Source organism: Rhinolophus sinicus, linkage group LG14, assembly GCF_036562045.2.
Source record: "Rhinolophus sinicus isolate RSC01 linkage group LG14, ASM3656204v1, whole genome shotgun sequence".
Classification (NCBI taxonomy): domain Eukaryota; kingdom Metazoa; phylum Chordata; class Mammalia; order Chiroptera; family Rhinolophidae; genus Rhinolophus; species Rhinolophus sinicus.
Window position 1 is genome coordinate 50,182,844 of NC_133763.1, and position 27,926 is coordinate 50,210,769.

General features: G+C 49.0%; 3 protein-coding genes across 9 annotated transcripts; 2 read left to right on the forward strand and 1 right to left on the reverse strand.

The window, feature by feature from the left end:
- The first annotated feature begins 4 nt into the window (after positions 1–4).
- POLR3C (RNA polymerase III subunit C) lies at positions 5–13,416 on the forward strand. Its single transcript, XM_019739906.2, has 15 exons — positions 5–145; positions 1,164–1,330; positions 1,863–2,118; positions 2,228–2,413; positions 3,471–3,559; positions 6,760–6,864; positions 6,996–7,088; positions 8,264–8,344; positions 8,584–8,635; positions 8,993–9,053; positions 9,489–9,639; positions 10,402–10,503; positions 10,633–10,682; positions 11,097–11,246; positions 13,177–13,416. Exons 2-15 carry the CDS (start codon positions 1,184–1,186, stop codon positions 13,253–13,255), a joined length of 1,602 nt encoding a protein of 533 aa, XP_019595465.2. The 5' UTR covers positions 5–145; positions 1,164–1,183; the 3' UTR covers positions 13,256–13,416.
- A 1,570-nt stretch (positions 13,417–14,986) lies between these two features.
- Positions 14,987–20,217, forward strand: NUDT17 (nudix hydrolase 17). Of its 4 annotated transcripts, none has more exons than XR_002137997.2 (9): positions 14,987–15,275; positions 15,503–15,686; positions 15,930–15,955; positions 16,081–16,173; positions 16,430–16,528; positions 16,747–16,883; positions 17,271–17,423; positions 17,551–17,722; positions 20,084–20,217. XR_002137997.2 is itself a non-coding variant. In XM_019739908.2 (8 exons), the coding sequence occupies exons 1-8, from the start codon at positions 15,084–15,086 to the stop codon at positions 17,663–17,665; spliced, it is 999 nt and encodes a 332-aa protein (XP_019595467.2). In that variant the 5' UTR covers positions 14,987–15,083; the 3' UTR covers positions 17,666–18,127. The 4 variants fall into 4 exon arrangements, 2 of the variants coding, with proteins under 2 accessions (XP_019595467.2, XP_019595468.2); XR_012491683.1 differs by lacking the exon at positions 20,084–20,217 and adding an exon at positions 19,870–19,948; XM_019739908.2 differs by lacking the exon at positions 20,084–20,217 and having other exon boundaries at positions 17,551–18,127.
- Positions 17,699–26,822, reverse strand: PIAS3 (protein inhibitor of activated STAT 3). 4 transcript variants are annotated; one of them, XM_074318753.1, is made up of 16 exons: positions 25,962–26,057; positions 24,803–24,863; positions 24,454–24,534; positions 23,698–24,115; positions 23,460–23,544; positions 23,179–23,229; positions 22,837–22,927; positions 22,242–22,376; positions 21,921–22,026; positions 21,292–21,365; positions 21,010–21,170; positions 20,196–20,329; positions 19,947–20,115; positions 19,650–19,783; positions 19,424–19,461; positions 17,699–18,882 (listed from the first exon to the last, which is right to left on the reverse strand). In XM_074318753.1, the coding sequence occupies exons 4-16, from the start codon at positions 24,110–24,112 to the stop codon at positions 18,616–18,618; spliced, it is 1,860 nt and encodes a 619-aa protein (XP_074174854.1). In that variant the 5' UTR covers positions 24,113–24,115; positions 24,454–24,534; positions 24,803–24,863; positions 25,962–26,057; the 3' UTR covers positions 17,699–18,615. The 4 variants fall into 4 exon arrangements, with proteins under 4 accessions (XP_074174854.1, XP_019595464.1, XP_019595462.1 ...); XM_019739905.2 differs by lacking the exon at positions 24,454–24,534 and having other exon boundaries at positions 25,962–26,058; XM_019739903.2 differs by lacking the exons at positions 24,454–24,534; positions 24,803–24,863; positions 25,962–26,057 and adding an exon at positions 26,689–26,822.
- Positions 26,823–27,926: the final 1,104 nt, after the last annotated feature.

Genomic DNA, 27,926 nt, shown 5'->3' on the forward strand with positions numbered 1-27,926 from the left:
CCCACGTTTTACCCCTTTCCGGGTCCTCCTCGGTGCCGGTCCTCCTGCGAGAAAGGGCCGAGGGCTCCCCCTGCCATCGCGGTAGCAGGAGCCGCACGAAGTCGCCGTGGGGATCTCGGCGGCGTTAGATCGCATTGACCCCGAGGTTAGTGGAAAATGCTGCCTGAACGAGGCGGCCGCCTCTCTGGACCGAGGCACCAAGTCCCCAACGGGAACCTGCGTGAAGGGAGTAAAGAGCCAGGAACCAAGCTCCTTGCAAATCCTTTTCGAGGATGGCAAAGGGCGTGGGGATGCTTCCGCAGAGACGTGTGGATGGGGATACTGAGGCCGAGAGGCAAAGACCTGCTTCCGAGGAATTGGGAGAAATAAATGAACACACTAATGTTTGGTAGCACTTGTGATAATAAGAAAGTAATTACATAGTCAACTACGTCTATTTCTGTATCTACTTTGTCAAGAAGTAGAAATTTCAGGATATGGCCCTGAAGACAACATACCCCATTTCCTATTTGAAACATCGTGTTGGGAAGCCCTCCTTTACCTCTTAATTTCTTCTAAGTTGCCATTTCCTTTATAGACTGGGAATGACACTGCCTGTTCACTCCCAATGGGCTGTGAAGTGGCCTTAATTCTTCCAAACAACGAAGTATAGGATCTAAATAAAGCCTGCGACATTGCAAAGCCATCTAATCCTATCTTTAAAGAAAATTAGAATTACACACAATCCCATAAAGATCACTGTGATGTATAGTCTTCCAGTCTTGATATGCATACGTGATTTTTTATTATTGAATATTCCTCTATATTTTGGTTTGTAGTCTGCTTCTTTCACTTAATGAACAATTTTCGATGCTAGTATATATTATACATCATTTTAAATGTTGAAGTAGTATTCCATTGTGTGGGTATACCATAATTTATTGAATTGATTTCTTATTGTTAATCATTAGGTTGTTTCCAGTATAGCAGTATTCTAAAGAGAACTACAGTGATATCCTTTTATGATTTCCTTAGAGCAGAGTATCCAAAACGAAGTTATTAGGTCGAAGGCTTTTGATATGTAATGTCAGATTGCCCTCCAGAAAGTCCAGGAATTTATACTCAGCAGCTCTACTCCCAACATAAAAACTTCCCATCATACAGTCTTTTTTATTTTTTCCCAGCTCCGAGACCCCTCAGTACAATGACTCAAGCAGAAATTAAACTGTGCTCTTTGTTGTTGCAAGAGCATTTTGGAGAGATTGTGGAAAAAATTGGAGTCCACCTAATTAGAACTGGCAGCCAGCCACTAAGAGTAATTGCCCATGACACAGGAACATCCCTCGATCAGGTATGTTTGGATGATATTAATTTGCTTTCATTTCATTAATTTCTGTTACCTACCTTTGAATATTGTTACTCCCTACCTCACAAAATGGAAAGGGGGGAACCCTGCTCTAGGATCAGACCAGTGTTATTTGGGGGAAGAGGATGAGACCTAGGCCCGAAGATTGGTTCTGTTTCTCAGAGTGTTCCTGGCTCATCGTGGCTCTTAGGCAAATCTTTGCTCTTCCTTTGCCATATCTCATTTCCTCACGTTGAACCTATTAATCTCAGTAATACTTTTAAGGAATGAGACTAATAGAGGGGAAATTAATTGTCCTTTGAACGATACAGATCAGAGGAAGTATGAGCATCGTAACAAGGAATCTTCCTGGTTTCTTCCATTGACATGTGATTTTTATTAGCTATTCCAACGGAGGGAAGAAAGCGCAGAAATTATCCGGTCATCTCCTGATGCTTAGTACATGGTTGAACAAAAATTGCGAGCAATAACGAGCTGTCTCCGGATCTTTCCCCTCTTTCTTTTGGGTCTTATCTAGGTAAAAAAAGCCCTTTGTGTCCTCATCCAGCATAACCTGGTGACATACCAAGTACACAAACGCGGTATAGTGGAGTATGAAGCCCAGTGCAGCCGGGTGTTGAGAATCCTCAGGTACCCCCGCTATATCTATACTGCCAAAACACTGTATAATGACACTGGAGAGCTGATTGTTGAGGAGCTGCTGCTGAACGGCAAAATGACAATGTCAGCTGTCGTGAAGAAAGTGGCAGACCGGCTCACAGAGACTATGGAGGGTCAGTACTGTATCCACAGCTGTTAGCAAAAGCACACATTAGCTGGCTGCGGGAGCGGGCCCTCAGCTATCCTCGGCCATCTCACCTGCTGCTTCCTCCTGTTGTACAGACGGCAAGACCATGGACTACACTGAGGTAGCAAACACATTTGTGCGACTAGCAGACACACATTTTGTACAGCGCTGCCCTTTGGTGCCTGCCACTGAGAATTCAGACCCTGGGCCACCACCACCTGCCCCCACTCTTGTCATCAATGAAAAGGACATGTACCTGGTCCCTAAACTGAGCTTGATAGGTAAGGAATTTGAACCCCTGGACTTGTGACTTGCCTTAATTGTAGATTCTTTCTCAATGATTGTTAAGTGAATGAATGAAGGAATCGAGCAAATACTTTCTTAGTGATTGTTGAACGAGTGAATGACTGAATGAATCGAGCAATTACTCTGTGCCAGATACTTTGGTCTAAAATGATGAAAAACCATCATGGTCCCTACCCTTTCAGGGCTTAAGTCTACTATAGGCAACTTACATTAATCAAATAACCATGTAGATGTATAACTAACAAACTGTGATAAATACTGTGAAGGAAAAGCATGAGGTGTTATGCAAATATATAACAGGGGACCGGACTTACCTCGGGGCTTGGGGCACATGCTCCTTTGAGAAAGTGGCATTTGAGCTCAGATTTGAAGCAGGAAGTAGAAGCCAACCAGTGAGCTAAGGTATGAAGGGGTACAGAAGATAAACATTTTTGGCAAAAGGAACAGTAGACTGAGAAAAGAATAGGGTATTTGAGGAAGCAAAAGCAGGTAAGTTAATTAAAGCATGGCGAACAAAGGAAAGTGAACCATGAGATAAGGTTAGAGATATAGGCAGGGGTTAGACATGCAAGACCTCATAGACTATCTGTTCTTTATCCTAAGAGCAGAGGAAAACCATGAAAGGATTTTAAGCGGGGAAGTGACAATCTAATTTGCATTCTGTGTGCCGAAAGGATAGGGCAAAGGTAAATCTAGACAAACCAGTGAAAAATTAGATCTAGAAGGGGTGAGGGAGACAGAGGTATCAAGAACGACGTCTGTGTGTCTGACTTGGACATGTGGGAGGAGGATGGTGCCATTCACTGTGAAAGGAAACACGAGCAGGAACAGTTTCAGGGAGAAAGAGGATGAATTTCTTTTAGAGCATGTAGAGTTTCAGATGACGTCATCATTTACTTGAATTTCTTTTAGCTACTCCATCGCCTCAGCAACTCTCACCTAGAGCCAGCTACAGACACCGGCTCTCATGTTGGGTCATTTCCTGTCATCCTGGGAGATGTAGCCTAACTGCTCAACTATTTTATTTGGCAGGGAAAGGTAAGAGGAGGAGATCATCTGAGGATGACGCTACTGGGGAGCCCAAGGCCAAGAGACCAAAACACACCCCAGATAACAAAGAGGTAATGGGGCTTCTTGATTAGAGTCCTCACCCCGACGCAAACCAGAAAGAGGACTGAGATAAGCCCCAAGAGACTTTAAAGGTTCCTGGGCTGAGAAGTGGTAGGATTAAGAATTTCATCAACTATTGCCAGGAATACCCTAACAAACATGAACTCTATTGCTGAATCCCTTCTGAGGCTTAACTTACTTCAATCATTGGACAGAGGTAGCAGCTTATGCAAAAAAAAAAAGAAAAACCGGTGCGGGGCTAGAAAAAGTTTATAGTGTTTGGTATGGCTGGAACATAGAGACCCATGAGAGCCAGTGGTGAGAGATGAGTCTAGGAAGATATATATATAGGCCTGAGCTCTTATAGTCAAATACCTTCTCAGCATCTCTATAAAGATGTCCAATAAGCATCTCAAAATTCATTTTGTTAAAACAGAGTAACTGTTTTCCCCCACCCAAATATCTACTCCTTCCTCAGCTGTCCTCATCTTTGTAAAAGACACACCACTCGGCCAACCACCTAGAACACCACCATTTGCTTAGGCCCAAATCCTGGGAACCATCCAATCGCACAGTAAATCCTGTCAGCCCAATTTCCAAAATTATCTCAACTCCAACCAGTTCTCACCATTTCCACTGCTATTACCCTCGTGCAAACCACTAGCATCTCTAGTCAAGACTTTGCTAACACTTTCCGAAATGGTCTACCTGCCTTCTTACCTACAGAGGATGCCAAAAAAAAAATGTACACACATTTCAAGAAAGGAAAACTGTATTAAAACTGTAATACTCGATATATACCAATAACAAAAGATGAATACAAGTCACGTTTGACTTCTGCAATGACAAGAGGTGCTCAAAGTGGTTCCCATCAGCGTCCAGACACTTCTGATGATGGCGAACTACTGCTTGAGCAACGTTGACCAAAGTATCCACTTGTAGACATTTTTTTGGTGCCCCCAGTATTTAAGAGCCAAAATGACTTTCTAAGTTTGCTTTTGTTTTTTTTAATCCTAATACAGATTCCTTTAATAGCTTGTCATTGAAAAAATACAAATCTTAACTATGGATAATGAAGCCTCACGTGAGCTGGATCTTTGCATGACATGCTGGGGATACGGCTCCCAACCTCAGCCATTCCACTCTTCCTCTTGTTGTGTTCCAGCTTCTTTCTTTCCATTCCTCAAACATGTCAAACTCTTTCCAGTCTTTAGGCTTTTTCCCCTAGTATTCCTTCTGCTTCAAATGCTTTTTCCACAGATTGTCATGTAGTTGCCTCTTTTTCATCGTTCAGATCTCCGCTCAAATGCTATTTTTTTAGAGCTCAAACACCACTGCCCACCCTCTACTCCAGTCACTACCACATTTTTCCATTTCATCTTCACAGCATTTATAAATAGGTGAAATTATTTATTACTCCCAGTAGACTATAAACTCCTTAAGGGCAGTATCTTGACCCTGCTGCCTAGAATACTAGTAAGACATCAATAAATATTTCTTGGTTGACTAACAGAGTTTTGGACCTTATATGGAAGGCCAGGGGGAGCCATTGATGATTTTAAGCAGGGGAATGAAATGGTTAGATTTGTACTTTAGGAAGATTACTATAGTACAATGGCTCATAACTCATACGACTTCATGGATGGATTTCAGAGTCCACCTGTATTTGTACATGTGTGCATTTTTCTGTAGAACACTCCATACCTTATTCTTCAAGGGAATTGTGACCCCAAAAAGGTAAAAAAAAAAAAAAAACTATGAGAAATAGGGAGGACGATGCAAAGGACAAGATTAAAAGCAAAAGACCCAGTTGTCCTTTTTATAGCATCCACTATGTTAAAAAGAAAAATAAAAAAAAACAGGAAGCTATTGTAGGAATCCAGGTGAGCCACAATGAGAGCCTGAAATAAGGTAATGATAGTCAGGATGAAGATAAATAGACATCTGATAATATAAAGAGCAGATGGAACTTTTTAATTGGGTGGTAGATGTGGGAGAGCCAAGGGGTGAGGGATGGTACTCAAGTTTCTAGCTGAAGAAATTGGGTTGGTTGTAGTCTAGTTAGCTGAAAACTTTGAAAAAGAACAGTTTTGGGGACCAGGTGCAAGTGTCAAATTGACAGTTGAGTCTAAGCATGTGGAGCTTCATAGAGAGTTCTAGAGTTAAGTAATAGATTTGGAAGTGCATCAATAGTTGAAGCCTTGAGAGCAGATAAAATCACCTCAGTAGAATGTGTGGAGTGAAAAGAAAAGAGGGCTATGGACAGAATCCTGGGGAACACCAGTGTTTATAGGTGGGTTCTGGAAAAGGAGTCTGTGGAGACTAAGGAAGAGTAGCCAAGAAAGAATGGAGCACCAAGAATGGTGTTATAAAATCCAAGGGGTCCCTAGAGTTAAGAAGGAAAAAATGTCCATCTGTGTTGAATGCTTCAGGAAGATCAAATCGGATCAGAAGTGGACAGTATTCTTGGAACTCAGCAGCAGGGAGGTCCTCGGGGACCTGGGCATTTCAGTGAAATAGTGAAATAGGTTGAGTACATCTGTGGATGGGGATACAGCTGGGATGGCCAACTCTGTGAGAAGCTTGGCTATGACAAAAATGAAAAGGAGGGAAGGCATAGTGTTGAAGAAGAATTCTTTTAGTGTAGAAGAGATTTGGACAAGGTAAAGGCTGATGGGAAGAAGACAGTAAAGAAAGGCTGAAGATTTAAAGGAGAGGAGGGAAGACTGATTGAGCTGGGTCCCTGAGAACGGAGGGGGAGGGGGCGGTTTAGCATACTAGCATGGGCATTACCCTTAGGTAAAAGAAGGGACAATTTTCCACTGTGATGAAAGTGGGTAAAATACAAATTTAAAAAAAAAATGGTGGGAACATGTGCGCAAAGTTGAATGGCTTCTATTTTCTCTCTAAAATAAGAGACAAGGTCATCTGCCAAGAGTGAGAAGGGTGAGGTAAATGGGAGATTTGCAGATACTGGAGAAGAGTTAAAATATGAAATAGAGAAAGATTGGAGGTGGGCTTAGAGTATCTGTGTGAAGTGGAGATTGCGAATTCGTTGAGGTACGAATCCACATGACTGGATGATTTCTCTGCAGCCAGTTTGTCGCTGCTGCATGGGAAAAGAAATGGTGACCAGTTCAACCCCAGTTCCTCACCAGAAACCTCTTCGCTGCATCCGGATGTTTCTCTCTAATCCTTTTCTCCTCCTTAGCCCATTCCAGATGATGGGATTTACTGGCAGGCCAACCTTGACAGATTCCACCAGCACTTCCGAGACCAAGCCATTGTCAGCGCAGTTGCCAACAGGATGGACCAGGTGATCTCTTAAGTGGGTGGGATGGTGCCCATCAGGGACATTCCCTTATTTGCCAGATGTGGCCACTGGCATTTAGCCAGAGCCAGTGCAGCAGAGTGAATTCTGAATCCCAGTTCACTTTTCAAACCCAGACCAGCAGCGAGATTGTAAGGACCATGCTGAGGGTGAGTGAGATCACCACCCCCTCGAGTGCCCCCTTCACCCAGCCCCTGTCTTCCAACGAGGTGAGTTTCCTGTTCTGAGACTGCTTTTCTGACAGACGTAATTATGATCCATACAGCCTGGGATTAGGTTGAGGCCTGAGCCTCAAAAGAATCTTTGTTGTTTGAGGCGAGGCGGGGAGAATCTTCAGGTTGACAGGCGCTGAAATATTTGGTCTCTTGGGATCCAGCCTTTAAAAACCTAAACTGTTCTTTTAGTCAAAGTACAAGCTATTCCTCTTCTGAGCATGCACCATTTGGAATCTGAGAGCCTTGGTGCTGAGGACATGATTTGGTCCCTTCTATTTGGGTTTTTCAATATATTAATTTTGCATATTTTAAATTTGTTTTTAATACAGCTGTTTCTTAAAATAGTAACATTTAATTTATCGAATGTTTATTTATAGTCTATGAATTTCATAATTATATTTACCCATATAAAATATATTACTATACTTTTATATTATTTATTTAGAATTTCAAAAATTTAAATATTTTTTTCTGATGACAAAAGTAATTGATTATATGGCCTATATTCAAACAGCATAGAAATGTATAATTTTTTTAAAATTGTAGTTTCTCAAACTTTCGGGAATGCTGGACATGTTATATATCTTGTTGTGAGTGGTAGTTACATGGGTATGTACAATTGTCAACACTCATCAAATTGAACCCTGAAGATCTGTGCTTCTTAGCATATGGAACATGCCTCAATTTAAACATACATGTATATATATAGTTTTGCTTAATCCCAGCCCCAGAGATCCTTGTTAATAGTTTGGTGAGTATCGTTATTCAGAACTTTTTTTAATGTATCGTTTCACATGTATGTAGGTATATGTATATTTTTTAACCAAAAAAAAAGGATTACACTCTATATACTCTTCTCAACTTGCATCTTTCATATGACAGTGTAATGTAAACCTTCTTTTCATGCCAGTATTTATAGATCTATTTTATTCTGTATAATATCTATATTATATTCCACTTAATGGCTATGTTGTACTTTATTTTAAACAGTTCTCTACTGTCAGACATTTGAATTGTTTCTAGATTTTTACTCTTACAAACAATGCTGCTGTATTTTTGCACATTTTTATACTTGTGATATCTAAAATTAAAATAACGTTGTTGTAGTAATTAATGTCAGCAATTCTAAGATCCCAAACCCATTTCCACTGTCTCTTTTTGCTCCATAGATTGTCAGATCCTTACCTGTTGGCTACAATATCTCTAAGCAAGTTCTTGATCAGTATCTCACTCTTCTGGCAGATGATCCCGTGAGTCTGTTTTTGTTTTTGTGGGTTTGTTTGTTTCTATTTTCTGCTCTTTATAATGTATTTCTGCCCCTGAAACCTGGTATCATTCTCTACCTAGCCAACTCCGACAATTTCTCTACCATCATTTGATAGGACGGTTACCTGCTGCAGACTTTTGGCCAGATTTCACTCCTTTGGAAACAGAATCACGGGACTTTCCATGCAGTTAACTAACTTGCTCTCTCTCTCTTTTTTAATAGCTAGAGTTTGTTGGAAAGTCTGGCGACAGTGGAGGAGGAATGTATGTCATCAGTATCCTTTACTAGTTATTTCCTCACAGTCAGGCAGCTGGACTATGAAACAGAATGGTGACTCAATGAAAGAAAAGATTCGACATATTTAGCATACTAAATAAGTTAGAACATTGAACTAATACATTGATGATAAAAGAAGTAAATAGGACTTTTAGTTAACCAAATTTTAGTTAAGGAAGATCCTGACTTAAACACCTTATTTCATTAAGGTTTTGAAATATTTATATACCATAAATGAGACCAATGTGAAAAACAAAATAACATTTAAATTTTAAATTAGAGACTTAGGAACAAAACTAAGATCACAGTGACTGGGCCAGCACATTACTGAGTCACCTTAACCCTCTACATAAAGACCTCCATAAGGTTCTAGGATCCCTCGCCACAGCCACTCTGGAGTCGGTCGTACAGGAGAGGTAAGGAGGTCACCGTGCCTGGGGATGGGGCAGACACTTCCTTTCCATGCCCCATTTGAATGAATAATTTGATCATTATGTAAGCAACCAACATTGGCACATCTTGCCCCATTTTCCCCCTGCACTGCTTTGGATCCCATCTATTGCTACTCTTCACCCTAAATATCCTGCTTAATTCTCAGTGATATCAGTTAACCAGCTTTCCTAAAGCTTGTACTTACCAATGCAGGAACTGAGGCACTCGCGTGTCAGCAGTTGGTGATGGCTTCATGATTGGCAGTACCATCATAAGGCTGGAGCTGTGAGAGAATTCTCCGGTCGCTGATTCTCTCTGGTTCTGGCTCCACACATGGAAGCAGAGCAGCCACCATCTGTGACTGGGAACTAAAGCTAATTTGTGTCGGCGTGCCATTTGCTTTCTTCATTCCTTTCCAGATTTGGGTCTCGCTGTGCCAGAATATTCCGTCTAGTTTTGCAAAAGAAACACCTGGAGCAGAAGCAGGTAGAAGACTTTGCAATGATTCCAGCAAAGGAGGCAAAGGATATGCTTTATAAGATGCTCTCAGAAAATTTCATATCGCTCCAGGTAACCCATAGTATAATAATCACCAAAGAGCAGAGCTGGCATAACGTGAGAGAAACTCCTCAGGCAAACATCCTGAATCCCAGGCAAACTCTTTGTCCAGCTTTGAAACAGAGTAAAAAAGGTTAACAAAGACATAGCAAGCACTTGAAAGATAATTGTGGCGCTCTAACTAACCTAGTAAAAAAGAGGCACAGCGAAGAAATCACCGCAGAACCACCCTACCCTTTTTCTTTAGCTCCTAGTCCCTGTGAGTTGTCCTTTCCTCGAGCCTTAAGTTTATTATAGATTAAATCCATCAACAGCATCTACAAGGAAATAGGTAGAATGGATTTTGGAGTCAAAATCACAGCTCTACCTCTTACCCAGTTACACTGAGCAAATTACCCACCGTCATTTTTCCCATCTAAAGTGGTGATGGATGGTGGTGATAAAAATAACCTGTAAAGCGGTGATGGATGGTGGTAATAAGAATAATCTGGTTTGTTGTAAACATTAAATACAGTCTGCCTGGCAAACACGAGTTGCTCAGTAAATGTTAGTTGCCTTCTCTTTCTTCCCCACTCAAGATGTTGACTGTCAAATGGGAAAAACAGGGCAACCCAACTCGCTGTGTGGCTGATTAGGTCATAAACACATGCTGAATGGCTGGGGAAGAGGAAAGTATATGTGAAAGGAGGGCTGAGTAGCTCTGGATGCGACAGGTTTTTTACTATACTGAAGAACAGTATAATTTCTCTTATTTTTCTTTCCATGGACAAATAGGAAATTCCCAAAACACCAGACCATGCCCCATCCAGGACCTTCTATTTATATACTGTGAACATCCTGTCAGCTGCCCGAATGCTACTGCACAGGTGCTACAAGGTAACTCCTGGCCCTTCTCCCCACTCCCTCCACACAGACAAGTCTCACGCTTGTGCCCCCTTCAGCCATTTTACCTGAGTTACCTAAACAGAACTATGCGCATTTCTTGTCTTTCTTCTCTCCCCTCAGAGCATAGCCAACTTGATAGAAAGGAGGCAATTTGAAACCAAAGAGAACAAGTGAGTAGCATTTTTGGTTGAGTAATTATTTTTCAAGGTCAAAGGCTTGGTCGGAAAATTTCGTCTGGAAATGGAAACCCGTAGAGACAATAACCAGTCTAGTTGCATTGAATGATTTGGTGTAAGTCACGGATTATTCTACACTTTTCTAATATATCCCCATTGAAATAATTCTGTAGATTAAATTGATGAGAAATGTATAAACTGGCACCAAACTTAAGGTGCAAATGAGAGACAGTAAGAGCTTCAGGAGCGAAGTCACATTTCTAACAAAGTTTGTAGAAAACGTCCTTGGAGGGTGGCATTATTACTTTGACCAGGAACGTGGTAAAAGGGGAGTTATGCCCTAGGTCTACAGGGTAAGAGAATCTCCAAGGCTAGGGGCGCAGCCTCAGAGTTGTGTTTGTCTGGCAGGCGTCTTCTAGAAAAGTCTCAGAGGGTAGAAGCCATCATTGCATCTATGCAGGCTACAGGGGCAGAGGAGGCACAGCTGCAAGAAATAGAGGAGATGATCACAGCCCCCGAACGCCAGCAGCTAGAAACCCTGAAGCGTAATGTCAACAAGTAAGCATCACACACTTAAACCTGTTTCAAAATACCTTCCAGACAAATCCACCTCAGTATCCTGCAACCCCTCCAACTTAACCCGAGCAAACCGAAACTCACTCTCTTCTTTTCCAGCTCAGTTAACAGAATTTAATCCACCTATCTGCCTAAGCTGAAAACTCGGAAGACATCCTCAGCTACTCCCTCACCGCACACCCTATCTTGTCCACCAAGGTTGTTGATTGAACTTGAGTGATGTGTCTCAAAGCTGGCCTTTCATCTTGGTCCCCGTGCAGGCCTTAACCACCTCTGTCATTCAGGGTCTCAGATCCCACTCCCCGCACAAGAACGCAGGATATGGTGAGGCCAAAAGGAACACCCACGGAGCCATAGATAGGGGAGTCATACCACTATATTCTCGATGGTGGCTGGTTGAGACACAAAAGCAAACACCCGCCAGTACCCCAATAGGGAGTCTTCCTGCACCGCAGTCTCGCTGGCTGCCGGGCGAGATACAGGAAGTAGGATTTACATGAGCCACGCTTGCTAACCCCACTTGCTAGCTGCAATCCCCCGTCCACTTCTCTGCCAACCAACCAACCAACCCCCTAGCCTAGCCACGGCACTTATATTAGTGGGTAATGGTTAACCGGTAACAGCTGATAGCCACCCAGCCATAGCGGATGGCCATCTCATAACTGAGCCAGCACCCCTCGATGTGAGGCCAAGAGCCTGGACACTGCTCTCTGGGACGCTGTCCCCACAACCTCTTTCCTAGATCTTGACAGTCACGTCCCTCTTCCAACTATCTCTTAGAATGCTCTCTAATTTATTATCGTTAATAGGATTGATAATATCACTGTCCTACTTTCAATGCTTTGTTAACTCTTGTATTTACAATATAAAGACCAGACTCCTTGGCGTGACACATTGGGCCTTTTACAGTTTCAGAGCAGCCTATCTCTCCATCTTCAGTTCCCTTTACGCCTCACCATTCACCTGAAGCGGGACTGCTTTGAATCTGTAGCTCACTTTGGGCAGTATTGCCATCTTAACCGTGTTAAATCCTCCAACCCTTGAACTTGGGAGGCCTTTCCATTTATTTAGGTCTTCTTTAATGTCTTCAATGTTTTTTCATTTTCAATATTCAAGTCTTGCACTTCTTTTGATAAATTTATTCCTAAATATTTTATTTTTTGATGCAATTATAGTATTTTCTTAATTTCATTTTTGAATTGTTCATTGCTAGTGTATAGAAATAGAACTAATTTTTGTTTAGATTTTATATCCTGCAACTTTCAGAAATTTGTTTATTGGCTCTAGTCGGGTTTTTTTGCGGATCCTTTGAGATTTTTCAATATGTAGGATTAAGTGAATAGAACTAGCTTTGCATCGTCCCTTTCGACCTGGATGCCTTTTATTTAAGTACCTAGTTGCCCTGGCTAGAACCTCCAGGAAAAGGTTGAATGGAAGTGAAAAGCAGACATGCTTGTCTTGTTCCTGATCTTAGGGAGAAAGCTTTCAACCTTTCACCATTAAGTATGACATTAGCTGTGGGGTTGTCCTAGATGACTTAACTCGTGTTGACGAAGTTCCCCTCATTCCTCATCACCACTCACTTTAGCCTCAGCCACTCGCAGCTTCTATTCTAAAATACACTAGGTCCTTTTACACCTGTGCCCTTACAGCTGCTATTCTCTCTCCTGGTTGCAGGTTAGACTGGAACTTCTCTCAGGACAGAGGCTGTATCTTTTGCATCCTCAGCAATTTGCACAGCATATAAGAGATGATAGTAAAAGGAAGAGTGATTTATTGATTGTCCTGCTTTCTACCCATTACTCTCAGGGGTAGCCAAGCAATGCCCCATGGCCATACCCAGCCCCGCCTCTAATCATAAATATGCTAATGGTGATTCAGTCTGGGCAAACGCTTTCATTTTGTCACTCAGGTTGGATGCCAGTGAGATCCAGGTGGATGAAACCATCTTCCTGCTGGAGTCATACATCGAGAGCACCATGAAGAGATAGTGACCCAGAAGAAGAGTCTTCCTCAAAAGATCTGGGAGGACAGGAAGGAAAAATAAAGGAGATGCCTGGATCCATTCTTTGCAATGGGATAAGTTAGATTCTTGTACTGAGACCCTCTATCCCTACCACCTAGAATACACCAGAAAGAGTTTGGCCTTTTTCTTTCAAGTTTCTAATCCTGTCTTCAACCCATCACTATACTCGTATTCTCCCTTCCTCAAATCTTGGCAGGAGACTGAAACTTAAAATCAACTAGATTAACCATCTATCAGATGCATTAGTTCCCACCCAGCAGTCAGCCTGTGTTTGAACTTCCCCAGCAGTGGAAGAAACTTCTTCTAAGCAGGTTATTCCATTTTCAAAAGATTACACTTATTTGGCTGTGCTATAATCTTAAACACACATACGCTATGTAGGGAACATGAAAGACTACCACCAAGACGGGGTGGAAAACTACTTTCAGGACTCAGATGGATTGGCTCAAGCAGTCACCCAGGAATCTGGATGGAAGCCACGTTTGCCAGCTCCATGCTTCTAGCACATCTGAAATTGTGTGTGTAAAACAGCACAATGCCCGGCATCTGCTAAGTACTCAGTAAACCATTGCCTCCCTCTTCTCCATGGTCCCTTAAAAGTGGCAATTCTAAATTTTCTCTCAGTACCGTGATTAATATAGTGGATGTAATGTGTCACAGCCCCTTCAGTTCATTTAAAGCAGTTAAGTGTTGCTTTATAAACTCTTCAGTTTCCTCTTACCAATGTTAGTTCTAATTCATTCAACATTTGAGTGCCAATTAATTGCTAGCCACTATGCTAGATATAATACACAAAGATACATAGGAGAACCATCTCTGCCTTCAAGCCACTCACCATCATTTACTGAGCACCTATTATGTGGCCAGTTCTGGGCCAGGCCTTAGGGATCCAAAGATGACTGAGCCTTGAGCATACAGCCTAGTAAGGTGAGACAAATAAGGACAAAAGTACTGGGGGCTATAGTGGAAAGTATGTACAGAGGCCACAGGGCCAGGGGCAGGCAGGCAGGGAGTAGAGAAAGTGACCATCTGTAGTTTGACAAATGATTTGCCAGATGGAAGGGGGAAAGGATCCCAGTGGGAAGCAGAGCCTGGTTCTTGTGGGAACTGCAAACAGGATATGGCTAGAAAGTCGGGCATGAGTCCTGCCAGAATTGAGGCTGGAAGACAGGTAGGGGCAAGGACTGGTGAGTCCTTCCTGCACTGCTAAGTAGCGCATATCCTGACAGCGATGGGAAAGAAAATGGTAAGACGGGTGTTTTAGAAAAATCACTGACAGCACTGCAGAGAACCAATTGGTGGCGGCAGGGCTATTTGGAGACTTGCAATAATACCTCAGGCAGAATATGAGGAAGGCTTGAAGTAGGGCAGTGGAGGCTGGAGGGACACCTGGCTTTGAGAAAGTTTAAGGAGGCGAAATCTGCTGCACTTGCATTTGGTTGAGAAGGGGAGATATCAACATGTTCTCTGGGTGTCTGGTTAGGCGACAATGTAATTAATTCGAGGCGATACCTGCAGTAACGTGCTGTGGAGGGGTGCTATGTGAGTCCAGAAGTCGTTCAGTCTGGGGTCATTGTCCTAAACAGAAGGCGGTTAGAAAAGGGACCTGAGGATTTAGAGGTGGTCTCCTTTGTCGCGCATTAACATTACAGTCAGGGATCATCCCCAAGGGTCACGCCCAAATTTCCCCGACGTTGAGGAAGCCCGGCTTCCTTTCACCCCGCAGACCCAGGAAAGGCGCCCCTAGGCCAGCAGAGGGCGCCGAGCGGGCCGCCGCGACCCTGAGCCACGTAATGGCCGCGGCGCGGGTGCTGCTGCTCCTGTCTGGGCGCCCGGAGTCGGTGAGCTTCGCACAGAGTGTGTGTGGCCTCCTGGGCGCCGGGCCCGAGCTCGGGCCGTGGCTCACGCACTGCGGCCTGCAGCGAGGGCAGCTCCTCCTCTCGGCCAGGCCGTTCCCAGGCGCCTCGGCCAGGCTCCCGCTCCAGGTCAGGAGGAGCGCCGCCGCGGGGCGGGGGAAGGGCCGCAGGTACGGCCTGGGAGCCGGCGGGGCCCATCGCCCCGACCCGACTCCTTCCCGGTCACAGGGTGTCTCCCAATTTTGAAAGCCCCGCCCTCCCTGAAGCCCCTCCTTCCCGTCGCGCTGTGTCCCCCCCGTTTTTCCAAGCCCCGCCCCGCCTCTGAAGCTTTAACCCACCCGGCTCCCTCCCGCCAGCGACCCCCTTTCTGCCCTTTTGCGGCCCTGAACCAGCAGCCCAGCCCAGCGGGGACTGAGCTGCCCACGAATCGAGGCGTGGATCTGGGTGTGGCCATCATTCTGCAGTCCAGCGACCAGACTGTCTTGTTGACCCGAAGGACACGCACCCTCAGAGTGTCCCCCAACCTCTGGGTACCCCCAGGTGAGCGCCCTGAAGACAAAGCCCCAAGTCCAGGGAAGAAACGTGTCCTTCACCCAGCAATGCTATCCTTGTCTCAGGAGACCAGAATACATTGCGAAGTAGGCCCAGAAATGTGGTCTGTGCCATAATCACAAAAGGCTGCAAGTGCATCTGTGCCCACTGGAGGGGGGCAGTGTCAACAGTGATTGCAGGCCCCTGGCCAGGAACACCACCATTCACGTATTGGGCCCACTGTTGTTGCAGGTGGGCACGTGGAACTTGATGAAGAGGTAACCAACCAGCTGACCCCACCGGAACCGGAAGACCTGTCTGGGACCACCTTGGGTGCGGGCTGAGGAGGGGCAGAGGCCTTGGAGGTCAGGCATTGGTCTGACCTGCCCTCTCTCACTGCCAGCTGTTGGATGGAGGGCTTCGAGAGCTTTGGGAGGAGAGTGGACTACAGCTACCCCAGGGCCAGTTCTCTTGGGTCCCTCTGGGGTTATGGGAGGTAAGACAGGGACCTGAGAGAGGTCCCTCCTTATCTAATAAAGAACCTCAACAACTTCTAAGCCACCAACACCCATAGAACAGTCCTACCTGCCTTGACCGCAGGGTTAACGATGGAATGGGTGGTCTGGAGTCCTTGAACCCACAATCCTCACCTATGTCCCTCCTGTGCCATCTCTACCCTCCACTTCCTCAGTTGGATTTACAGTCTCAAAAAGAGCCAGGAAGTTCACACTTGCACTGTTTTCTTCTCTTAGTCTGCCTACCCGCCTAGGCTGAGCTGGGGTCTCCCCAGATACCATCACATCGTCCTCTATCTACTTGTGGTCTCGCAGGAGTCACAGCAGCAGCTGCAGGTAAGGCTGGCAGTGAAGGAAGGAAATGGGGGCGCAGGAGGCCCAAGCACACTGGTTCTGACTATTCCTAAGGTGGGGAAGGGGGGAAGTCAGCGATAACCAAGAAATCCAATAGCCTCTGCCCCAAGTTTCTCCCCACTCCACCTGTGGGCAGGCTGTGATCACAACAGGCCTCCCAAGAGAGGCCACGATAAAGGGAGCAACGTGTCTGGCCCCAGGCCCGGATCCAACCAAACCCAAGTGAGGTGAGCGCCTTTATGTGGCTGGGACCAGAAGTGGCAGCTGCAATAGCTGCCACAGAGGATGGGACAGAGACACCCAGACATCTCTCCCAGGACCTACCACCCTCTGTACTGTAAGTAAGAGCTTATCCCTGGCCTCCCAACACACACCACATTGAGAAGTTAAGCTTCTAGCTCCTCTTTGGCAGGGGGGAAGGGGAATTCTGTGCAGTGAGAGGCATTTAGGGGGTGAGTTGGTCAACTGATAAATGAAGAGAGCACATGAAACCAGACACTGCCCATCAAACTCCAGGGGTACCTGCTCCTACTAGCTTGTGCTAAAGACCTGGGTTTGTGCGCCTCTCCCATAGGGGCCAGTCATTTAACCCTCCTCGAATCTGTTTCCTTTCTGTAAAACGTTAACACGCACCCACCCCTCCTGCCGTGGCTGGGGCATGACCTGATGGATATGGACGTGGGCTAAGCCACAGGCACAGGCCAGACGGGCTGTCATTATGCAGTGCGGTGGAACTGGAGCACGATGGAGGAACTCGCCCTCTGGCCTTGCCCGTGTCCACACTGCTCCGGACGACCCCAACCACCACAGAAGGCGAAGAGAGGGTCAGCACTGGAACCAAGTTTGCCCTCAGGCTCTGGCTGCAACATCTAAGCAGGTGAGGAAGGGCCGGCGAGGGTGAGGAAGGGCTGGACGGCTCCATGGCATTGGGCTGAATGCGCTAGTGTTTTTGTGGGCATGGGGGAGAGGAAGAAGAAAAAAACAACGGCTTTTGGAATCCTCAGTGTGACACCCCGACCGTGTGCAAGTGGCGCTCACATGGACCCAGGGCCCGCAAAGGAAGAACAGAACGTGGACCCCCTCCCCCCAAACCAGGGATCCGGAAAGCCAAGTGCATAATCCCCTCCCCAGCCCACCTCCGTGACACTCACAGAACATTCACAACCTTTATTATGGGTAAGAACTTTGCTACACCTTTGGGAATCAAAAGTAAAATTACAACAGAGGTCCCAGGCCCTGGGGGAGCCGAAAAAGGAAACTGGGGAGAGCACAAGTGTCCTCCTACCTCCCAGGAAAGGTGCAGAATGAGCCAGACCTACCCACAGGGCCATGAGCCTTTAGAAGCTCAGACCCTAGGCTGGTCGGCCTAAGAAACATCGTGAACTTAAATATATAAATAGAGAGAGCCCCAGGCAACAGGCCAGGCCCTGCTCCCAAACCCCTGGGGACCAGGGCTAAGGCCTTATCTCCTCAGTCATACTGGGAAGTAGGAGGCAGGGGAAGTCATCTTTGGATGTATTTTGGTTTTTCTTCTTTATGTACAAAAAAATCTGCAACCCAAAATAGAGTTCTCTGTCCATGTGTCTGCCTATCTGTTTCTCCACCTTTCTGTTTGGCCAAAGAAAATGGAATGGACACGAAGAAACAATGGCTGTGGGGAAGGAACCGAGCCGTGCGTTTGGGGAATGGGAAGAGAGGGCATCTGGGGGAAAAGGGAGGGGTCCCTTCCCCACGAGGTTCTAGACAATCAAAGCTGAGGATTCAGCCCTTCCCCCAACTCACATCCCATCTGCCTCTCACTGCCTGGGTTAACATCCCCAAAGGAATGTGCCAGCCATCTAAAGACCATTTCCAAAAATAGACCCCAAATGTCCTTAAAAAGAGGTTAAATATTAGTCCTTTGGGTGCTGGCCTTGTCAGGCAGAGATGAGGCCAAAAACAAGTGTCCATGAAGGTCTTTCTGGCTTTGGCCAAAGCCCCCCCAAGAAGACAGAGTGGCCAGGGGTCCGGACGCTGCAGCAGACTTGCTCAGCACTGGGAGACAGCGAAGGTTCCACAATCCAGGGGACTCAGTCCAGGGAAATGATGTCTGACCGGCAGCCAGTCAAAGAGGGACCTGAGGGCAGGGGTCCTCCGTGCCCCTCCCTCAAGGCCCCCCCAGGAGCCACAATACTACTGACACGGCCAGGAGGGGGTGCTGGAGTGGTGCTGCGGTGTGAGCTCCCCAGTGTGGGGGCCAGTGGGCCCAGGAAGTGGGAAGGGGTCCCTCGGTACTGGAAGAAATGGCCAAGGGCATCCTGTTCATCTAGCGAGGTGATGACGGAGGGACCATAGTGCTGGGAGGAATCAAGGGCACAGGTTAGGATTGTATCCTGACGACGCTCCTCCCCGTCACTCCCCTCAGGAATAGCACCTGGGCAAACAAGCCCTCCGGATCCCAAAGTGTTCTCTGAGAAGCAGGACAGCCTCTCTCTGACCCTTTCCCTACTCCCCTCCACCGCACCCCGATTCCCGGCCTGGAGACAGCCCCTCCACCCTGCTAGGTTCTTGGCCTCGTGGGTGTCTGAAATGTGAGGAATGTCCGGTTGGGGCAGGCCCGGTACTCAAGTGCACATGGCGTGGGGGTGAGCAGGCAGTGGCAGGACTATACCAAAATCTCTACACAGAACGGTAACCGGGGACCCAGGAAGGTGTGAGAAGCTGAGGAGGTACCAGTGGGGCCTCGAAAAGAAATAAACAGCCTGCACCCTCCCCCTTCCCTCACAGAGCAGCAGGTTTAGGACTCTAGGGAAAAGCAGAGAGGGAGGGTGCCCATCAGGGCCCAGAAAGGAAGCCTCAGAGATCTGACATCTCCATGGGAGGATCAGGGCCGCTTACCTGACTCTCAGTCTGAAGGAAAGAAAATAAATCTAAACCTGGTAAGAAAAAAAATGAAAATCAACCTCCTGTCTGACCCCTTCACCGCCAAAGAACCACCAAAGAAGTCCATGGATTGTGGCCCTTTGCAAAGACAGCCAGAAGGCTTATGGAGGAGCAGGGGTTCCGATCTGGTTCTGGGGAGGATGTGACAGTGTGGGGCCCCGCCCTGGGGTCAGTGCCCTACCTTGGATGTCGGCCCCCAAGGGGAAGGCAGGTGGGTACTCGTGTAGGGGCAGACTGGACAGGAAATCCCCGCCCAGCGTGCCCATAGCAGGGCTCCGTAGCACCGAAGAGGGCTGGTGACCAGATGTCAGGACTCTGAGGAGAGAGGACGAGCTGGGGTAGCCAGTGACCCGCAGATGCCCTGACCCAGCTCAGCCTCCCACATGCCCTCTCCGCCCCAGGGTTGGCCCAGTGGCCGGAAAGCTTCGGACTTCTTCCTTGGTCTCTTCTGCTATAGACTCAGCCTGTTTCCTCATACCCTTTGCTTCCAGGTAGGGCCGGGATGGCAGCTGAGGTGACAGGGCAGTGCTTCTTGGTCGGGGGCAGGTCCTCCTCGTCTGATGAGCTTTCTATTGTCAAGTCGATAACTTCCACCTTCTTCTTATTCTCTGACAGACTGCCCTCTTGGACTGGGCTGTACTGGAGGCCTGTGGGTGGTAAGAAGACTGTGTCTCAGAGAAGAGGCCACCCCAGACTTAGCTGTGCTGGGGGACAGGGGGTCACTCACCATCCAGCCCATACCCTGGCGGGGGGCAAACCTCAGATGCCTCCTTCTTGGGTTTCATTGGGCACCAGGAGCCATCTTCCATGAACTGGATCTCATCACAATCCGAACAGGAATTAAGAATCTCCATGAATAAACTGGGGGGTGGAGGGGAGAAAAGGGAATTCATGGGCTGGGAGATGGCTGGGGCAGTCCCCAGGGAATTCTGGGACTCCCTTTCCTGAATCTCAGCTTCCTCATCTATAAAACATGGGTATTACCTACGCTACTGACCTCTCTGAGTTGTTATTCGAATCAAAGTATGTAAAAGAGCTTTGCAAACTTTAAATGCTAAGCTTTAAAATAAACGCATTTTCAGCACCTATTTTGTGTAGTACTAGGGATAAAACAAAGGGAACAAGGATGCAGAACTCCATAAACCATCTTAAAAAGGGCACTGGGCACAAGAACCGTAGTGTGGGCTCAGGAAGGGGGTCAGAACTAGCTAGACCAACACACGCCTCAGAAGCACTTCACTGCTACCCTCCGGGAGAGCTCACGCAGGCGAACATTGTAACAGTTCGATCCACTGGCTGCCACTTAACGATAGAACTGAGCAAAGACTCAATCTCTCTAGGCCTGTTTCTTCACCTGTCCCGACAGTACCTGTCATGGAGTTATTAGGAGGATTCAGGGAGAGAAGGCCTGCAAAGTGCCCAGCACCACGTTTAGCGTACAGTAAGTCCTCACTGCTGGAAATACCCAGTAATAGGCATAGATGTGGGGGAGCGGCCCGTGGCCGTCCTCGGTGAGAACGCAGGATGCAGAATGGCCCTACCCATCAATGATGAGAGATTCATAAGGAGCCTTCTTGTCGCACACAGGACATGTCCACGTTGGCTTCTTCTCATTCATCTGTAGATAAAGGGCAGCATCGAAGCTCTGCAGGTGGGCGCAGGTGAGGGCACGACAAGGGACCGTCAGGCGCATCTTCCCCAGCTGAGGAGAAAAAGTTCTCTGGTCAGAGTCCCCACACCTCCTCTAGGAGCCCAGGAGCCCTCCTCTGAGTCCAGAGGCTTAATCCAACCCTCCTCCCGCTTCTCTTCTCTCTTGTACCCACCGGACACATGAGTGACACCCGGAGACTTGTAGTGGCCACCTCACTGTCTGGGTCAGCGGTCAGTTTCTCCTTGACTGAAACAAGAGTGAGGCCAGAGCCATGGGGTCAGCAAGGCTAGAGAGGGAGCCAGGAAGGAGGCAAGGCCAGAAGCAGATGGCTCTGGCTGACAGACAGCTGGGTAGAAGCTTTGGGGGCCAGTGGGATGTCACATGGGCTTATGAAGACTGGATGGGGGACAGAGATTTCCTCATCCCCCAGATGCTTAAATACAGCTGGGTGACACTTTGGCAGACATGACCTACGGAGAATTGAAGCACTACGAGACAGTTAGATTAGATGATCTTTAAGATTCTTTCCAGTCTGGAAAAGCCATATTCCAGTGGGGCCAGAGTTAGGGTGTGGGAGGTAAAAGCAGATGGACAGTTGGGAATACAAGGGTGTCATTCAGCACGTGGGAGTGGCCTGACTTCACAACCATGAAATTGGTAAGGGAGGTAAGGGGAGGCCTGGGCTTACGGTGAGAGGTAAGATAAATTGTCCTAGAGGGGTATGGTTTGATTGTCAAGGATGGAGGGCCAGGAAGGCTTGGATCCAGATGAGAGAGGGGAAGGGGGCAGGACGCTACTCACTCAGTGCCCGGGAGTGGTCTGGGTTCCGGATGCCCTTTGCCCTGAGTTTCTGTAGAAGGGTCCCTGCAGTCAACTGCCTCACCAGGTACACGGACAAGGAGTAATTCTACTTGGAGGTGGGAGAGACAATTAGCTTCTGTTTTGGGGGAGAGACAGTTAGCTTCTACCACCCCCCCTACCCTTTGTCCCATGAGGACCAGAGACAGCGGGTTAAGGCAAAGAGACCCGTAAAGAGGAAGATGCTTCCCAAACCCAGGACACCGGGTGATTCCCCGTCACTCCCTGCAGGCTTCTCAGCCTCTCTGCCTCAGCCATGCTCACCCGTCCAAACTCAGATGACCAGTTGACCACGATGGTGTTGGGAACAGTGGCCGAAAGTCGAGCCAGGGGTGTGATGTTGATGGGGCGGCTGGGCCTCTTGGGCTCAGCCCCATTCTTGGTAGGGGGAAGATAACCCTGGGGAAGGGAGGGACTGGTCAAGAGGGAAGACTAACTCAGTCAATTTTGTGACTCACAAAAGTGGGGCACTATCAAAGGGTTGTGTGTAGGGTTCATTCCTGGGGGAAAAGGAGAGTTTATTCATTGACCAAGGAAACAGGAACCCACTCACTGAGTTCCGGAGGAAAAACAGGGCCACCCCATTTCGTCCAACTCTCAGCTCTGGGTGTCATCGCTTCTGTGAAGTCTTCCCTGAACCTTTGGGTTGAACTAACATCCCTCCTCTGGGTTCTGACAAAACCCTTGTTCAGAGCTATCTTAGTACTTTCTAGATCATAGTGATTCAGTCAGTAAACTGAGCACCTACTATGTGCCAGGCACTGTGCTAGGCATGTCTCTTTTACAACAGCTTTGTAGTTAATACTTAGGAACTGAAACAGGGAAGGGATTACTGCCAGAAGAAGGAAAGAGCATTTACCGGCAGGGGGCACAGTTTCCCATTGACCTTGACAAACAGGTTGGGGGGAAAATAATCCTCCTGGGGGCAGCTGGTCTCACAGAGACAGAACCTGGGAAGAGATGAGAGAAGATGAAAGGGCAAGAGGCAGTTTCTTGAGCAGAATCTCACAGAGAGGAAGGGAACTTCAGAAAATCAGTGGTGGGTTAGCTGTAGGCCTCAGCACCCAAAAGAGACCCAGGGCCAGTGGACACAGCAGGGTGGGGACATCTCCTAGGAGTACCTGTCACACCCTTATTTCATTCCCACCCCCAACAGGAGCCTGGCAGGGAGGGAGGGAGGGAGGAGGGAGGGTCAACTCACCTGAGCTGCACCTGTATGGTATAATCGCATTTGGCTCCTGGCAGAACCTCTCTGTAATAGAGGGAGAGGTGTCAGTACGCGGCCCTTGGAGGGCAGAGGTGAACAGAGACACAGAACTTAGATATGCAGAGGACAGTGAAGAGATGAGACATGCAAGAGAACGAGAGGCAAAGCGGGTTACAGAAGGCCGGACAGGGAGGACAGCGGGGCAGAGAGAAGAGAGAGCAGGGGCCGGGGGTAACCGCCCTAGGATGTGGCAGAAGGACGGAAGGATGACGCACCTGGACGTGAGAATCTGCTGCACTTGCTGGGGTGTGAGGGCAAAGGTAAAGTGCGCTTCCTCAAACCGCTGGCTAGAGTTGGATGCTGAGGACACAAAGGGCAGTTACTCCCCAGCCTGTGCACAGGCAGCCGCAGTAGGTGCCCCCATCCCAGGCGGCTGGTCCCACAAGAATAAAGCCTACGAGAGGCTTGGAGACATGGAGTCCGGGAAGACTGAGGGACCACAAAGAGCCATACCGAGGGTGGTGGGCCGGATGAGCTCCCCATAGACTTCATAGAAAGGCAATGGCTTCATGGTGACGTCAGGGTGCACAGGCTGGGGCAGAGGGGGGTGCATGTCCACTTCACGCTTGGGGCCCAGCAGCGTGCCAGGGGCCAAGAGGGCTGGGGGGATGGGAGCTAGAGGACCAGGGGAGCCTACAGGAGGGGTGCCAGGGGGCAGAGAGAGCAGGGAGAGATCTGAGGGCCCCAGGGTCTTCCGGGGGAAGCGGCGGCGGTAAAGCTCTTTGATCTTCATTTGGACGCTGGGGGCGCAGCTGGACTTGAGGAGGTGCAGGGCCTTAGCCAGGAGCTCGTGCTTCCGTCCACTCTTGTTCCGGCCAGCAAAGCCGAGGAGCACCTGGAGCTCAGACACCCGGAAACTCATCACCATGTGCTGTGGGCAACAGAGAAGCTTGAGAATCCTACCTTCCACGGGCCTGTCCTGCCAAGGAGCCTGGGGCGGAGCTACCAGGGAGGTCAATGCCTCTTTCCCTCCAGCACTGACCATAAAGATGCTTTGCAGCCAGTGAATTACTGTCAGACAGCCAACCTGGCCAAAGGGACAGCTCAGTCCCACTGTAGCAACCCTCAGTCAACCTCACCACCTCTCCCACCCCAGCCCCCCAGAGCCTGAGCAACCCTGTCTCCCTGGGCCTGGAAGCTGACCTGGTGGGGGCAGGGGAGACAGCAAGCCATCCTCAGGCACACCTGAGTCCACTACAGGCTCCTAACCTGCCTCAAACCTGGATGCTCCTTTAAGCTGCTGATCTCTTCTCCTGCTCTTTCTCAGACCTTCAGACCCATCCCAGCCTCCTGGGAAGAGGACAGGACACGAGGAGAAGGAGGGGGAGAAGAGGTTTCAGGCCAGACACCCCACAGAGAAGAAGGGGGCCAGGTGGCTGGGGGACTGTGTCCCCCGCCCATCTCTCCACACACTTCAGTCCACCTCAGCTATATTCCCCAAGCCAGGGTTTTCAGGTCAGGGTTCAATGCTCACAACTCCCCCAAACCCTTTCTCAGGGTATTTACTTAACCACCCCTCCCTCAGTCCTATTTTTCTGGGAGGGAAACAAGACCAAACCTTGGGGCGACGTGGCTAACGGTGAATCACTGAGTCCAGGTATCCTGCCTGTTTACTCCATCTGTCAGGAGCAAATATCCTGCTTGTCTCCTTCATAGAGAAAAATGAGGGATTCCCCCCACCTCCCCGCCTCCATAGGGGTGGAAGAGGAAAGGGCATAACTCTAAATAGAGGCCCTGGGAGAATGAGGAGAAGGCAGGTGGCCCAGGTGAGGAATCACAAAGTCAGCTGGGCCCAGAGACTAGACCTCAGGCCTGCCCAGGGCTATGACTCCATTTCAAAGGGCAGAACAAAGCCGGGAGGCAAGGGGATGAACCCAAAGGTTTTTTTTAAGGTTCTGTGATATGGTTACTCTCAAGACTGGATGGCAGTGGGAGAACACAAGCTCTCTCCTCAAAGGACTCCCTTCTGTGAATCTTGAGGAGTGTGATGAAAAAAACTTGCTCCTACACCTTTCTGCCCATCCTTATTTCCTGTGCCCTGTGTGTATTTCCCCATTAGCTTTGACAAGAACTCCCCCCTTTCTATCCCCCAGTTTCCGCCTCCTCTGTCTCTGCCCAAAGATACCAAACTCAGCGAGGGAGGACCTGCCTCTCGGGCTCCAGGATGCTTCTGCCCCACCCCTCCATCTAGCGCCTGCACAGCCCCGCCCCCTAGATCAGCCGCCCACTGGTACTTCCCAAGGCTGGGATCCCAAAAGCAGCCCCAAAGCCTCTACCTCTCAGCTGCCTTTCCCAGAGGAGCCTCGAGTACGCCTGACCCCCAGTCCCACCCCTACATCTGCCCCTACTGTCGCATCTCTTGGCCTTGATCAACTCGCCCCCTATGCCTCTGCAGCAGCTTCTCCCCCTGACCCTACCCCTACATCTGCCCCTACCACCAAACCCGACTCCTACCCCGCGTCCCCGCCCCCTGCGCACCGGCCCCCAACAGCTGCAATTCCCCTCGGCCCCACCCCTCCATCTGCCCCTCGGCCCCGCCCCCGGAGCTCCGCCGCAGCCCCTTCCTCGCCACAGCCACTTCTCTCCCATCCCCAGCAGCCAGTCCCCGCCACGTCTCCAGCCGCCACCCGAGCCGTCAGCACCCAGTCTCGGTCGCTCCCCTGACTCGGCGGACCGCCGGGCTCAGTCCAGATGGGGATGGGGGAGGGGGCCGGTACCTTTAATTCGCCCAGCTCCGCCATCTTGAGACATCGCAGGCGCCCGAGCCCGAGCCCGAGCTCAGGCCCAGGGACCGGCGCACAACTCTCCACCCCGGCGCCGGCCGCAAATGCCGCCTGCTCCGCCCCGTCCGGCCCCTACACCTCCCCTTCCCGGCCCCGCCCGCCTGGCTCCGGACAAGCCCCAGCCTCAGCCCCTCCCACCACTCCGGACCCAGCCCCCGCACGTCTTTGGCCGGGATGCGAAACGGGTGGACACCGAGGGAGTGTACGGCCCGAGAGATCGCGGGGTTCCGGGGGGTAAAGGGGAGGAGGCGGGACAGAGGTGCCTGGGGGAGGAGGTTTTGCCACGCCGGAGTTAGGAGGGAATGAGCTTTTAGGAAACCAGAGTCTTGAAATACCGAGGGAAAGTATCGAGACCTGCTAAAACTTACAGAAATGGGGGTTGGGGGAGCGAAGTTCCAAAATACCCTCCTCTCCCTCTTTACAAGTTTGAGCAGCTAAAATCAAGAGTTCTGCCAACTCGGGAAATGGGGGAGATCCGACCCGTTTTAGGGAAGCAATGGAGTCGTGAATAGCTCATTTCACGACGGCTATTCTCAGTCCTTCAAACCTCCCCCACACACACCGCCCGCCAACCACCACCACCAACTACAATGTAGCTGGTGGTCCGGCCGCAGGACTCAGACTTGGCAGCAGAAAAGTTTGGTGCGAGAGCGTGACTTACCAGCTCGGTAGCGGGGAGCGGGGAGGGCGCTCAGAGGGTGGGCTGGGGAGGTGGGGGAGGGGGCCCGGCGCGGCTCCCGCAGGCTGCACGGCTGGAGGTCGGTCAGGCAGCTGGACGCTGCAGCCGCAGCTCCGCCCGAGCGGGAGCTCCGCCCGGCCCAGCGCTCCGGCTGGGGCCGCCCCCTCCCGGGTGAGCCGGCCTGGACTGCCCGCTAGAGGGGAGGGGGCGGAGTCTAAGGCGGGAGAAGGAGGGACTCGGAGTCACGCTCTGGAGACATTAACTCCTCGAGTCAGCGGGTCAGGAGAGTGGACGTTCTCGGAGCTCAGCATTTTCACCACCGCTCTGACCCTTTGCTCTGGTGTACAGGCTTGAGGTGGAGGCCTGCTGGAAATGAGACAGTCTGGACCAGGGATCTGACCGCATAAAGAGGTTCCTACTTGGAACAAGCCTCCCCCGGGGGAATAGCCTGGGCTGCTAGAATCCAAAGTGTATCTAAACCCTAACTCTACCTGTGGTCTCCCACCCCCTCCCCAAATACACGGGCAGACACGAGACCCCACACCTTTGGTGTAGCTGAAGGTGAACAGAGGGGAGGTTTTCTTGCCCAAATATGGCATTTTTCTGCCCCTTTCTCAACTAACTACTTCCCCTCTTCCAAAGCCTTGGACCTTCCAGAGGCCCCATCCTCAGCCAAGCTAATCACTCACGTGCAGGTCTCCTGAAAGCACCAATTTCAGGGCAGTTTACCCAAACAAATTACCCACAACAAACATAGCATTTTATAGTTAGTTGGCTGGGACCTAAGTGGTAATGTGTTTGTTCAATAAATATTTTAATGCTGTTCAGACATTGTTAGGTGCTTGGGATATAAAAGCCTTGCAGGAGTTCTCAGTCTAGCCGCAGTGACAAGACACTTAAACCTATAATCAGCATACAAAAAGAGTGCTTTAGTAAATAATAATAATTCTCTCATCTAGTTTAAACCTTCAGTGTAATCCTCCCCCATAAGACCCCACCCAAGCCTTAGGCCTGAAGGTTCCAGCCTACCAATATGCCATGTACCTTCTAAACTGCACTATGCCCAACTACTTAGTGGATTTTGTCCTTCGGGAAGATGTCCACTTTCAGCTGACACTCGGGTTCTTTCCTTGCTGCTTTGCTGCGAGCAATGGTGGGACCTCAAGCTAAACTGAAGCGCAAGTATTTGGTCCCTAATCCCAAGCATCCATCGTCTCCAA

Excerpts from the sequence above, each read along its gene's own strand:
- POLR3C (XM_019739906.2), top strand. The coding sequence starts at position 1,184 with ATGACTCAAGCAGAAATTAAACTGTGCTCTTTGTTGTTGCAAGAGCAT. Across the intron at positions 3,560-6,759 it reads ACACCCCAGATAACAAAGAG|CCCATTCCAGATGATGGGAT; the intron begins GTAATGGGGCTT and ends TCTCCTCCTTAG. Across the intron at positions 7,089-8,263 it reads AGCCCCTGTCTTCCAACGAG|ATTGTCAGATCCTTACCTGT; the intron begins GTGAGTTTCCTG and ends TTTGCTCCATAG.
- NUDT17 (XM_019739908.2), top strand. The coding sequence starts at position 15,084 with ATGGCCGCGGCGCGGGTGCTGCTGCTCCTGTCTGGGCGCCCGGAGTCG. Across the intron at positions 16,529-16,746 it reads AGTCACAGCAGCAGCTGCAG|GCCCGGATCCAACCAAACCC; the intron begins GTAAGGCTGGCA and ends GTCTGGCCCCAG. Across the intron at positions 16,884-17,270 it reads GACCTACCACCCTCTGTACT|TGCGGTGGAACTGGAGCACG; the intron begins GTAAGTAAGAGC and ends GTCATTATGCAG.
- PIAS3 (XM_019739902.2), bottom strand. The coding sequence starts at position 25,985 with ATGGCGGAGCTGGGCGAATTAAAG. Across the intron at positions 22,928-23,178 it reads ACCATACAGGTGCAGCTCAG|GTTCTGTCTCTGTGAGACCA; the intron begins GTGAGTTGACCC and ends ATCTCTTCCCAG. Across the intron at positions 21,171-21,291 it reads GGGTGTCACTCATGTGTCCG|CTGGGGAAGATGCGCCTGAC; the intron begins GTGGGTACAAGA and ends TTTTCTCCTCAG.